The 14,399-nt window shown below is 42.3% G+C and overlaps 1 protein-coding gene across 1 annotated transcript in view; it reads right to left on the bottom strand.

The window, feature by feature from the left end:
* The window catches only part of LOC121557735 (mannosyl-oligosaccharide 1,2-alpha-mannosidase IC), a 121,926-nt gene that overhangs the window by 71,316 nt on the left and 36,211 nt on the right, over positions 1-14,399 (bottom strand). The window contains exon 4 of the mRNA XM_041871222.2: positions 2,758-2,838. Within this exon, the coding sequence (XP_041727156.2) occupies positions 2,758-2,838 (81 nt within the window). The remainder of the gene's footprint in view (positions 1-2,757; positions 2,839-14,399) is intronic.

Genomic DNA, 14,399 nt, shown 5'->3' with positions numbered 1-14,399 from the left:
ATTGGTAACACACTATGCCGTGAAGGACTGAAATCCTGCAGCGCCCGCAAGGTCCCCCTGCTCAAGAAAACACATATACAGGGCCGTCTGAAGTTTGCCAATGAACATCTGAATGATTCAGAGGAGAACTGGGTGAAAGTGTTGTGATCAGATGAGACCAAAATCGAGCTCTTTGGCATCAACTCAACTCGCCGTGTTTGGAGGAGGTGGAATGCTGCCTATGACCCCAAGAACACCATCCCCACCGTCAAACATGGAGGTGGAAACATTATGCTTTGGGGGTGTTTTTCTGCTAAGGGGACAGGACAACTTCACCGCATCAAAGGGACGATGGACGGGGCCATGTACCGTCAAATCTTGGGTGAGAACCTCCTTCCCTCAGCCAGGGCATTGAAAATGGGTCGTGGATGGGTATTCCAGCATGACAATGACCCAAAACACACGGCCAAGGCAACAAAGGAGTGGCTCAAGAAGAAGCACATTAAGGTCCTGGAGTGGCCTAGCCAGTCTCCAGACCTTAATCCCATAGAAAATCTGTGGAGGGAGCTGAAGGTTCGAGTTGCCAAACGTCAGCCTCGATTCCTTAATGACTTGGAGAAGATCTGCAAAGAGGAGTGGAACAAAATCCCTCCTGAGATGTGTGCAAACCTGGTGGCCAACTACAAGAAACGTCTGACCTTTGCCACCAAGTACTAAGTCATGTTTTGCAGAGGGGTCAAATACTTATTTCCCTCATTAAAATGCAAATCAATTCATAACATTTTTTACATACGTTTTTCTGGATTTTTTTGTTGTTATTCTGTCTCTCACTGTTCAAATGAAACAACCATTAAAATTATAGCCTCATCATGTCCTTGTCAGTGGGCAAACGTACAAAATCAGCAGGGGATCAAATACTTTTTTCCCTTACTGTAATAGAACTAACACGTTAGTAAACCCGCTACAATCATGCAGTAACGTTGCAGTTTAGCAGTTACACCGCCGGGCCCCGGTGGCAATAAATTAGTAAAACCAAAAGCTTACCTTGACTTGGAAGAGTTCCAGTGTTGTGTTGGATAGTCGTAGCCAGTTAGCTAACATAGCATCCCTCTGTTTGAGCAGGGTGTTTGAGTAGGCTAAACTAGCTAGCTGCATTTGCTAGCTAAGTAAGTGTAACTAAAAGTGAACAAAAAATGATGAAATTGCACTCTTGCTTCTCCTTCATTTTGGAAGAAATTAATTTGTTAAAAGCTGTTCAACTATTGTCTTTCTCTCTCTTTGTGTCAGCTATTCACCACATTTTATGCACTGCAGTGCTAGCTAGCTGTATCTTATGCTTTCAGTACAAGATGAACTGTGTGAATCAGGCCTTCATGGTCGAATTGCTGCAAAGAAACGACTACAAAAGAACGCCAATAGGAAGAAGAGACTTGCTTGGGCCAAGAAACAGGAGCAATGGACATTAGATCGGTAGAAATGTGTCCTTTGGTCTGGAGTCCAAATTTGAGATTTTTGGTTCCAACCGCCATGTCTTTGTGAGACGCAGAGTAGGTGAACGGATGATCTCCGCATGTGTAGTTCCCACCGTAAAGCATGGAGGAGGAGGTGTGATGGTGTGGGGGTGCTTTGCTGGTGATACTGTCTGTGATTTATTTAGAATTCAAGGCACACTTAACCAGCATGGCTACCACAGCATTCTGCAGTGATACGCTATCCCATCTAGTTTGGGCTTAGTGGGACTATAATTTGTTTTTCAACAGGACAATGACCCAAAACACCTCCAGGCTGTGTAAGGGATATTTTACCAAGAAGGATAGGATAGCAATTGAGATGGTTTGGGATGAGTCGGATGGCAGAGTGAAGGAAAATCAGCCAACAAGTGCTCAGCATATGTGGGAACTCCAGATTATATCCTCCTCATCTCCAAACATGAGAGAAAAAGACATGAGGAAAGCTTCCAGGGCAAACAGACAATTTGTTTGCCAACTTTGGATTAATATGAACATTTCCACTGTATGCTCTTTCAAAGGGCAATTTACTATAAGAAGTAAAACCATTAATAATTGCAATGGGTATAACCAATGATGACAGTTGTGTGTGAATTAATTGAAGCTCAAGCAACAGACATCCATACCAAAAATCTAAACTGAGCTTAGTGCTATGTGGGCTGTATGGTGATATAATGTGACAATATAGATTTTACACACTGTTCCTTTCCACATATATTCATATTTCACCAACATTCCGCCGAAGAGAAATTCTGAGCTTTCTCTCCCTGACTCACTCAGCCTCCAAATCAATGTCCATTAAGCCTGACTCAAGCGCTCATATGTCATTGGATTCGTTTTCCATTAATTTGGCATCAGCATGGATTTTCCCCACTTCATCTGAGCAGCCTAGAGCATCATGCCATGTACCATGCTTATGCAGATGCTATATTCTATAGCATGCTTGACCTCCAATCTGTTCATATTATAGATTGATAATGTAGAGGGTTACGTGTAGATGTGTGCCTGCGCTGTATGTTTGTGACAGTAATGTGGTCATGCTGGGAAAAGGGCATGTGGGACTTATATGAGCTGAGAAATGTTTTATACACTGTCTATGTGATGAGATTTCCTGTTTCTGTTTGTGTGTGTGTGTGTGTCTGTGTGTTTTATGACTTCACAACACTATTCCACACAACTCCATCATTCAAACCGCAGGGCCAAATCTCAATAAAGGAAGAGACAGGTTCTTCCTGAATTGAGGGGTATAATAGACATTGATGAATCTTACCTCCTCTCCCGTCAGGTAATACGCAGAGAGCAGCCCACCGACGTAACGGATGTTCACCTCGAAGAGAGAAGCCTCGCCGTTCTGTAAGAGAGAGATCACACAGCATCAGCGGTGGAATGCTCTGTTCAGGACACAGCCCAATCTCATAAATTATTAGACAAAATAACTAATATTTCTCTCAACAGTCACATGGCAACACCAACCAATAAGTCGTGTGATGATATAGAGGTTAAAAACATAATAAATAATGAATAATTAATCAACCTAAATATTTAATTGACCAATAATAATTAATGAGATTTTGATGTTTGTGCTATTGAGCCATAGAAGTACATCAGAAATCCAGATGTGAAGATCTCTTCACAGTGATAAATCTGATACAAATGAATGGCCAACGTGTTGCCCATTGAAACAGTGGAGTTATGCATCCTGTTATACAGTAGCAGTTATTTGACCAAGGAGAGTGATGGAGTGCTGCATCAGATGACCTGGCCTCCACAATCAGCCGACCTCAACCCAATTGAGATGGTTTGGGATGAGTTGGACCGCAGAGTGAAGGACAATCAGCCTACAAGTGCTCAGCATATGTGGGAACTCATGAAGCTGGTTGAGAGAATAAATAAAGACAAATAAAGACTCAAGAAGGGAACATTTCAATAAAGCCAGGGAAGAGAGTCAAAGGCTTGCGATAATGTTAGCTGTATTTTACTCACTCTTATGTCTAAGGATGTTTAGAACCACGGGAAACTATCGATTCTCCTCAGGCAGCCCAGAAAATATACACAGTCTAGTTAATTTATGACTTTTTCCTATTCTCTTTGTTGCAGGATTTGAAAGTGGAGAAATGGTGCTCGGCTCTACTTTTACATTTTCATTACATTTTCATCATTTAGCAGACGCTCTTATCCAGAGTGACTTAGAAATTGGTGCATTCACCTTATGATAGCCAGTGGGACAACCACTTTACAATATATCAACAACAAAAAAAAGAGGAGAATGTCAGACCATCCGTGGGGGGGTAGAAGGATAACTTTTCTCCTATCCCAGGTATTCCTTAAAGAGGTGAGGTTTCAAGTGTCTCCGGAAGGTGGTGAGTGACTCCGCTGTCCTGGCGTCGTGAGGGAGCTTGTTCCACCATTGGGGTGCCAGAGCAGCGAACAGTTTTGACTGGGCTGAGCGGGAACTGTGCTTCCGCAGAGGTAGGGGGGCCAGCAGGCCAGAGGTGGATGAACGCAATGCCCTCGTTTGGGTGTAGGGACTGATCAGAGCCTGAAGGTACGGAGGTGCCGTTCCCCTCACAGCTCCGTAGGCAAGCACCATGGTCTTGTAGCAGATGCAGGCTTCAACTGGAAGCCAGTGGAGTGTGCGGAGGAGCGGGGTGACGTGAGAGAACTTGGGAAGGTTGAACACCAGACGGGCTGCAGCGTTCTGGTTGTAGGGGTTTAATGGCACAGGCAGGGAGTCCAGCCAACAGCGAGTTGCAGTAATCCAGACGGGAGATGACAAGTGCCTGGATTAGGACCTGTGCCGCTTCCTGTGTAAGGTAGGGTCGTACTCTGCGAATGTTGTAGAGCATGAACCTACAGGATCGGGTCACCGCTTTTCCATCTCCTGTTATGTCTGGTTCAACACAACTATCCAGGACAGGACGGTGCAACTGGGTTAATACTAAGCTGTCAATATACACCCTTTCAGAGTGAAATTAGTGCGCTGTCAAATCTATTATTATAGGTCCTGGAGCAATTATCAGCGCACTGCTCCATATGTTATGGAAATTAAGTTAAGAGGTGTTAAGCACTAACGTGTCCCTGAATGAGATGGCGGTATGTCACCATAATTACAGACTCTCATTCTCGCCGAGGTTGAGGTGACGATGGTGCTTATTGACTTGGAGACCCCTCAAGAAGGAAATTGCTATCTCAAGATGCCACGATAAGGAAACTGTAATTGGGTGCTGCTGGAGAGGGTAATTACATCCAATCTAGAACCCGAATAAAGATGTGGAGCAACTTTCTCTCGCATCATTCCAACTCTATCGTTTTCCACCATACATTTGTACACACTGTATGATAAACTCACAAAGTAAAGTCATGTACTTCTTTAAAAGTTTTCAAGAGATGAGTGTTACAGTTTGACATTGTTCTCGTCTTGCACTATGTAATTATTAGGTAATGACTGCTGGGTTCATGTGCGACTGAGAAGTTGGCCACCTTTCTTTCAAGACAGTGTAACCAGTGACATTCTGTAAGACAAACTGCCAATCCTCTGGCATGGTGACCCAGCGGAGTCGTCTTGCCAACCCGTAGATGAGTGGCCATTCTATAATGGACCTAAAATGGTGGTGATTAGGAACAGACTGTTCATTTGTCATCAGCGATGGTGGCACTTTGGCAAGGACAGCCATAAGGTACAATGAGGGGAAAGTAACTGTGACTACGGTTCAACTGATCTGACTCATGTTACCAAATACAAGCCTTGTAAATCACTCTTCAAGCATCTCATAAAAGTTCAATTAGTATGAGTGGTTTATTCCAGAGGCTTCAATGCTGATTGGGTCCATTGATAACCAAATGCATTGGGAAATTATATTATACAAGCCTTTCAAAAACATTTCATTAAAATCAATTTTTTGTGCTTAATTTGCCATTTGCTCTGCCAGATGTTTTCCAGCAATGTATTACCCAATATAACATTGTAATCTGTATCACAGGGAATTATTAGGTCTTGCATCTGCGTTCCAAGACCACACACTTTGAGTCTCCACTGCAAAGCAGATCGCCTTGGGAAAGCTCAATGCTAAATCCACTGTAACCACTTCACCTGAAAAAAATGTAATTCAATCTCACCATCACACACATACAGTATTGTCATGGGTGAAACAATAAAAAACAAATACATCCAAAGTCTCCCCGGAAGGCTTTTCACACAAATAAATAAAAAGCAATGTGTGCACATCTAATTGCTCCACTTTTCCAGTGCTATGCAGAGTGGAAAATAAAATCAGGTGAAGGAAGGAAGAAAGGCTGTTGTTTTTCATTCCCTGCCTTTCTCTCCTCCCTCTCCTCCCCTTGCTCAGCCGTGCGTCTAATTAGAAGACAACACAGGGCTGTCAAGAGTTTAACACGCCAGCTCTAACTGCCTCTGTTTCTCCCACCCAGAAGAAAACCTTTCTGCTTTTGATCCTATCTCTATTGTTGGCCTATCTAGAAGGAGTTGCACTATTAAAATAAATGATTAGTCTCAGATAGGGCTGTGGCGTCATTACATTTTGTCAGCCGGTTATTGTCATGCAAAAGCCTGTGGGTCTCACGGTATTTGACCATTAATTAACATAAACCCGTTTAGCATCTCCAGGCCTCCACGCATAGAAGAGACTATAAGAGGTAATCAATTTAAATCAAAATCAAATCAATTTGTATTTGTCACATGTACCGAATACAACAGGTGTAGTAGACCTTACCTAGAAATGCTTACTTACAAGCCCTTAACCAACAATGCAGTTCAAGAAATAGAGTTAAGAAAATATTTCAGATATTTTTTTATAACCCAACCATGATCTGTACTTCTCCACAACTTTGTCCCTGACCTGTTTGGAGAGCTCCTTGGTTGTCATGGTGCCGCTTGCTTGGTGGTGCCCCTTGCTTAGTGGTGTTGCAGACTCTGGGGCCTTTCAGAACAGGTGTACATATATATACTGAGATCATGTGACAGATCATGTGACACTTAAATTGCACACAGGTGGACTTTATTTAACTAATTATGTGACTTCTGAAGGTAATTGGTTGCACCAGATCTTATTTAGGGGCTTCATAGCAAAGGGGGTGAATAAATATGCATGCACCACTTTTCCGTTATTTATTTTTTAGAATTTTTTGAAACATTTCACTTCACCAATTTTGACAATTTTGTGTGTGTCCATTACATGAAATCCAAATAAAAATCAATTTAAATTACAGGTTGCAATGCAACAAAATAGGAAAAATGCCAAGGGGGATGAATACTTTTGCAAGGCACTGTATACACCATCACAATGAATCCATCATTTATTTTAGGCAGGTCTAAAGAAACATTATGATATGAAGAAAATGTATTTCAGAAGAACAGATTGTGAGTTGGCCTACTGTATGTTATCTGGCTATGCTCCATGCCATAGGCTGTAGGCTTGTTCATTTAAGAGACAATATATGCGTATAAGTCCAGTGCCATTCTTTTATATTATATGATTAGGTTACATGATTTTATAGTAAGAAGAATATAATTGAACTTAATTTAATAAAATAGAAAGGATATTTTTCACATTCCGGAGCGAGAGTGTGCATATGAAGTGGCTATGTTGAGCATAAAAGTGATTATTTGAAACAGGACCTATACGCTAGATTTTGAGTTATTTGTCAACTTTAGTTGTGAATGATACAAACCTTAGAATGCCTTAGAAATCAAAATATATATGTGATGCATGATGGAACTATAGGCTATTGACGATTTGAGAAAGTCGCAAAAAAAGCTTACGCTCTGTTCCTTGCCTCAGGCTGAACACGCTGTTTTCTCATCAAGTGATCATATTTTCACCCATCAGACTATTCTCAATTTAATCTTGTCTTTATTAATATGTAAAATTTGTTTAGAGTTAGAATGGCCCATTATCAAATAGGCAGGAACAGGGGCAAGAGAAAAAATACATGTCTTCCGTATTCACTCGAATAGCAAATGGAGGCCACTTTCCCGCCGTCCGTTTCACTCATGTCGGGTAGGCTACTCAGGTTATTTTGCGGCGTGACAGGTGATATTCAGCCCAAACTCTGTATGCCATGAGCTCTCCAACCCTGTTCCTGCAGCTACCCAGTGCTTAATTTGGGAAACCAAGTGCAATCTGTTTCGGGAACATTGATAGTAACATGTTTTAACAACGAAACATATTTCATTAAACTGTTGACAGCCCCTCTCTCTGCACCTGGAGAAAGGAAAGAAGGAGGGGAGGAGATGGAGATTCTGTAGCTAAAGGTAATGTGTCAGCCATTAACATAAGAAATGCCGTATTACTTGGCTATTTAAAATCAAATACACATTTGTAGGCTAACTCTGAATTTGTTTCATATAGGGTAGACGAATTATATACCAAATATATCGTTTTTTGAAATGTTTATCTGCCAAGCATAATTTGTGGTAGGCTATGTATTGTATAATGGCACAATCATTATTTTAATTCCGTGTTTGGGCACATATATAGGTCTATGTGTATGCATAAGCTATAATATGCATAATTGTGTTTTGAATTAATCATCACCTTAGAAAGCGCTGTCCATTTCGATGTGTTAGGCTTTGAAACAACATCCACAATGACCATGTTTTCCACTCAGTTTCAACCTGTTGTTGAACTTCTTTCTTCAAATTGATCAATCACAGTGAGGTGAGTTTTAAAAGCATGATACCGTTTTGATGACGTGTTTGATGTGATTTTCAGAGTGGTTAGAGGGACAATAGACCCTGAATACCAGGCCTTTAGCGACCTGATGATCCTTAGCGAGTTGGGTACTACCAACGCATGTTCAGTGCGCATAAGAGGAGATTACCATGACTCAACGGTCACATAGAAATTTGCTGTGGTCATGACTCATGACTGCCGGTGTGGCGGTAATACGGTTACCGCAACAGCCCTAGTCTCGGAATGGTCTTATATGATCATGTACAGTAGGTCTGACTCTTTGTCCCTCACTGCACATTCCAAAGGGCAATTGGGTTATTTCATAAAGGAGCTGACCAATAATGTAGCTACACAACAGAACATGGAATCCAATGTGGACTTAGGTGCTGTGTGTGTGTTGTCAATGCTACCAGATTGGCATTTAACATTTCTGCTATCTCCCACATCTGTGCCAACGTGCGTGAAAGGAGGTTATGAAAAAATAATGGAGGAAGAAAAGTTAGTCTAGTGAATAAAATTAGCTTTGGGGGAAAAAAACATATATTGCTGTTGTGCCTTGTTGCTGTTCTGCTTCAATGTACAGTGTACAATGTTGTTGTCTGTGTTTGATGCTTGCTTTTCGGTTGGTGAGCATTCAACAAAGCATGGCACTGATTTTGATCACGCTCTGCCAAGATTAGACTGGGACATAAGCCTGATTGGCACTTCCGCTGTGCTTTCGTGTACCAGGGGGGCAAATGAGACTGTTATCGAGGCCTGCAGTGGACTGCTCAGGCACAAATATAACATTAATGGTATGATTTCATCCTAATCCATGGCTATCAGAGCCACTGGGCACGTTCAGACTCTAGGATTTAAAGCAGTGGCAAAATCAGCACTCAGAAACCAACCAAATATATTCAGAGTTTCGTGGGAAGCTGAACAGACAAGCCAATATTTAAATAAGCAATAGGGGAGTAGATCACGCCTCAATAAAAGTTGGTGTCAAACCAACAGAGCTGTGATTTAACTCAACTTCACTAATTAGCACGGATTGATCATGAAAGGGACCAATTAGGTGGTGCCACACAGGTCCTCTTCCATCCACACTCTGGGAGCTGTAATTCTACTAATACCGTTGCTATGAACATACGTTCTCAGAACTCCTTCCTTTCCTGTTACCAACAGGATGTAAAGCCAGGGCTGTTTTTGAAAATGTACAGTAATTATGGGCTTGATTAGCATCCAAACTGTGAGAGGCTGTCCTAGACACCGGAGCTTTAATGACTGCTAACCTCTGGAGCATGCTAAACAGCACGACCTGGGGAAGGAGAGCTAATGCTAATTTCTCACTACTAAAAGGGAAACTTACAGTAAGTAATGTTGGGCCTTTACATGTTGTGACAGTAGTGACATAATCATACATTCAAAGATTGGTGGATTAGTAGATTATATTAATGATTAGCTGATTAGTTAGTTGACATTGAGATAGATTGGTTTAAAGACCTGTAGAGTCTGAGCAAAGCATGTGGTAACTTCATTTAATTTAAGCACATTTGCGCATTTACTGTATTATAATTAAAACTGTTATATAACGGCTTCTAAGAGAGGCTTCTCCAACAGAGTTAATGAAGATCAAAACAGAGTATGTGGTCCATCATTATTAGGAGGCTATGTTCCCAGTAGTGCATTATTCTAATAGGCATCAGTGTAGTGCAGCTTTTTTAACTGGAGCTGTGACACAACAAAAACAAAACGTATCAAAAAGGTATTGGGTTGTCATGGGTGGGAGGACACTTTTAACTTTTCTCTTATCAAGAGTTCATGACCTTCCTGTTTAGTCTAGATGTGTTTTATCTTTTATGTAAATACTGTCAGCCAATTTTACTGCCAGCCATTAGACTGTTAGCAGTGGAGAAGATGTGATAGATCAGGTACTTTGATTTCAATGCAACACAATCACTCTGCTACCAGAGTTCCATTCTCTCCATGATGCATTTTTAAGAGGGGGCAATATACAGTGGGGAGAACAAGTATTTGATACACTGCCGATTTTGCAGGTTTTCTTACTTACAAAGCATGTAGAGGTCTGTAATTTTTTATCATAGGTACACTTCAACTGTGAGAGACGGATTCTAAAACAAAAATCCAGAAAATCACATTGCATGATTTTTAAGTAATTAATTTGCATTTTATTGCATGACATAAGTATTTGATCACCTACCAACCAGTAAGATTTCCGGCTCTCACAGACCTGTTAGTTTTTCTTTAAGAAGCCCTCCTGTTCTCCACTCATTACCTGTATTAACTGCACCTGTTTGAACTTGTTACCTGTATAAAAGACACCTGTCCATACACTCAATTAAACAGACTCCAACCTCTCCACAATGGCCAAGACCAGAGAGCTGTGTAAGGACATCAGGGATAAAATTGTAGACCTGCACAAGGCTGGGATGGGCTACAGGACAATAGGCAAGCAGCTTGGTGAGAAGGCAACAACTGTTGGTGCAATTATTAGGAAATGGAAGAAGTTCAAGATGACTGTCAATCACCCCTCGGTCTGGGGCTCCATGCAAGATCTCACCTCGTGGGGCATCAATGATCATGAGGAAGGTGAGGGATCAGCCCAGAACTACACGGCAGGACCTGGTCAATGACCTGAAGAGAGCTGGGACCACAGTCTCAAAGAAAACCATTAGTAACACACTACGCCGTCATGGATTAAAATCCTGCAGCGCGCGCAAGGTCCCCCTGCTCAAGCCAGCGCATGTCCAGGCCCGTCTGAAGTTTGCCAATGACCATCTGGATGATCCAGAGGAGGAATGGGAGAAGGTAATGTGGTCTGATGAGACAAAAATAGAGCATTTTTGGTCTAAACTCAACTCGCCGTGTTTGGAGGAAGAAGAAGGATGAGTACAACCCCAAGAACACCATCCCAACCGTGAAGCATGGAGGTGGAAACATCATTCTTTGGGGATGCTTTTCTGCAAAGGGGACAGAACGACTGCACCGTATTGAGGGGAGGATGGATGGGGCCATGTATCGCGAAATCTTGGCCAACAACCTCCTTCCCTCAGTAAGAGCATTGAAGATGGGTCGTTGCTGGGTCTTCCAGCATGACAACGACCCGAAACACACAGCCAGGGCAACTAAGGAGTGGCTCCGTAAGAAGCATCTCAAGGTCCTGGAGTGGCCTAGCCAGTCTCCAGACCTGAACCCAATAGAAAATCTTTGGAGGGAGCTGAAAGTCTGTATTGCCCAGCGACAGCCCCGAAACCTGAAGGATCTGGAGAAGGTCTGTATGGAGGAGTGGGCCAAAATCCCTGCTGCAGTGTGTGCAAACCTGGTCAAGACCTACAGGAAACGTATGATCTCTGTAATTGCAAACAAAGGTTTCTGTACCAAATATTAAGTTCTGCTTTTCTGATGTATCAAATACTTATGTCATGCAATAAAATGCAAATTAATTACTTAAAAATCATACAATGTGATTTTCTGGATTTTTGTCTCTCACAGTTGAAGTGTACCTATGATAAAAATTACAGACCTCTACATGCTTTGTAAGTAGGAAAACCTGCAAAATCGTCAGTGTATCAAATACTTGTTCTCCCCACTGTAGAAGGCTCCACGACAAATCACTAAAGTCTTATAGGCCAATACATTCTCGAAATACACAGATGAAATGGTTAGATGCATACTTTATGAAAGTTCCTATTTTTGAACTCATCAGGGAAGGCACAGAAAACAATCTATCTCATAGTGATAGGCTATTCCATATCTTATCCAAAATGCATCTCTCTCTCTCTCTCTCTCTCTCGCTCTCTCTCTCTCTCTCTCTCTCTCTCTCTCTCTCTCTCTCTCTCTCTCTCTCACAATCAGACACACACCAACACATACCCCCCGATGACACTGTCTTGTACCACACACTTCACTGAATATTTTACGGCAAAATAAGAAACGGACTAATAATAAATTAATGTCACTAGGGTGATAACGCTGAATTACAGCCCCTCGTCCTCCTCTATCACTCACAATCCCTCCATCTCTCCCATTGTCTGGGGAGTAGAAGGCATTGGGGGGGTATTGAGAAAAGAAGGTTTGGTGAATGCACCTCAAAGCTGTTCTCTCTGAGTACACACACAAAGGCACTCAGACACAAATACACACACAAACAAGAACATGACAGCAGGAATGTGTCTCCAGGAGTTTACAGTATTTCACAGGCAGGGAGAATGCTCTCATAATGCAGGTCTCTCATGGTACACTCCTCCACTCTCTCTGTCTCGCATACCATCTCTCCCTCCTGTGTGTATGTGTGGTGTGCCAATGGTACATCAGATCAATGTTTTCATCCAAATGGATTCCCGAGCCGTCACTATTATTTTGATTTTGATTTTTTAACTAGGCAAGTCAGTTAAGAACGCATTCTTATTTACAATGACAGCCCTATTGTGCGCCGCCCAATCACGGCCGAATTGTGATACAGCCTGGAATCAAACCAGGGTCTGTAGTGACGCTTCTAGCACTGAGATGCAGTGCCTCAGACCGCTGCGCCACTTGGAAGCCAGCTATACTATACTGGCTGAAAGGCACCAATACCATTATGTAGTTGGGATGCAAATCATTTCTCTAATCTGATGTTCAGATGAAAATCCTATAAACCCTCAGAGTGAAACACATCTGTGCAGCGTGTGCAAGGAAAACATTGTTTGCCATCCATCACAATTAATCTCTGATCATCAACCTAATGGCATTGAGCCAGTGCCAACCTCTGCCTACCTACGTCAAGAGCTGAGGCTAGAGAGGGAATTCAAATGTCACTGGTGTTACAGTAAATAACAGTATAAAGTATCTGTAATAAACCACGCGCACATTGTTCTCCTCCAGTAGAGATAGGATGTCAGCAGGCTGCCTTGACCTTATGGCTGGGGCATGGCATCTTCAGTCAAGCATCCCCTCATACGATACATGCCCACAGGTTTCAGCAGCCCTAATGACTGGAGCCCTGTGGAGCCACGTTTACTGTGGACACGAGGCCAGATCAGGTCAGCCAACAGGCCTACCGAGGCAAACAACAAGACCCTGATCCAGATCTGCTCCTAGAGCCTAGACAGCTGCAAGGTCTACTGAGTTTGCACAGTGAGCTTCCAGAAATCATATAGCAAACGCCAACCTACTTAAACCAACTGATAAACAAGGAAGGAAAAACAAGTTCGTACCCAAGGGTGGTTTTCCAGTTTAGAACAGCCAGGAGTCGCAGATGAACGAATACAACCTACTTGTGTCTTTGGAGCAACAATTCATGTTCTGGCAGTGTGAGTGTAGGGTACAGTATGTGAGCGCTCAGGGGATGACAAGGAGAAAATAAACAATTTGATTTGTTACCAAGCATTGTTTAGAACAAAAAGCTCAAAAGGGTTTACAAAGCAAACCATGGAATGATCACATCTTACTTTATAAGCAACACATTATTAATCTGCATATGAGCTGTTTATCATATCTAGGCACTTACTGGTTGCCAGAGACGCGTTATGCAAATGTACAATGGTCCATCAGTATGTGATAAACCAGGCCAATCTCTGGGGCTTTGATGAAGTGACACCCTGCTCTCTCAGCTTTATGGTCACTCTATTGTCAGATTAAAGTTTCAGGCCAATTATACAACTTTACTGGCAGCACAGTTTTGGCCTGAGGCTCCAAGATTCCTCTGAGGGTGAATCGATCAGCTATACTCTTCTTGCATCATCGGCACCACAGCATTTGCCAACATTTTACGCATTTGCTAACAAAAGTCAAAATATTTGCCATTTGAAGAAATCAATGTCTGCTTTTCTGGTCAGATAGTCAACGTGTTCTTTCGATATTTTCTGCGTGGCTGGATTTGATTAACCCTCTCTTAACCTTAAGCTGACCTCTGGGAACATTACGAATCTATACTAGGATATAGCGCAAGTAAGAATGGTGCACTGTGGGTTTGTATTTATAATAGATAACCCCTTTCCATCTTAATAGAGACACATGTAGAAGAACCATTAGCAACAACACAGTAACACATCTAACCTGGTGTGTTCAGGGCAATCAACCAAGCAGGATGGGTCCCTGAAGTGCATTGCCTGGTCCCGTTACACATTCATCTCTTGGCCAAATCAGGGAACACATTAAGTGTTCTCACACATCACACGTCACTCGCTTGACATTTCAGTGTGACAACAGCCTGAGGGAACATTGCAAGGCTCCCCTC

The sequence above is a fragment of the Coregonus clupeaformis genome, unplaced genomic scaffold (genome assembly GCF_020615455.1).
Source record: "Coregonus clupeaformis isolate EN_2021a unplaced genomic scaffold, ASM2061545v1 scaf0130, whole genome shotgun sequence".
Taxonomy (NCBI): domain Eukaryota; kingdom Metazoa; phylum Chordata; class Actinopteri; order Salmoniformes; family Salmonidae; genus Coregonus; species Coregonus clupeaformis.
The sequence above is the reverse complement of the archived record's forward strand: the minus strand, read 5'-3'. Positions and strand labels throughout refer to the sequence as shown.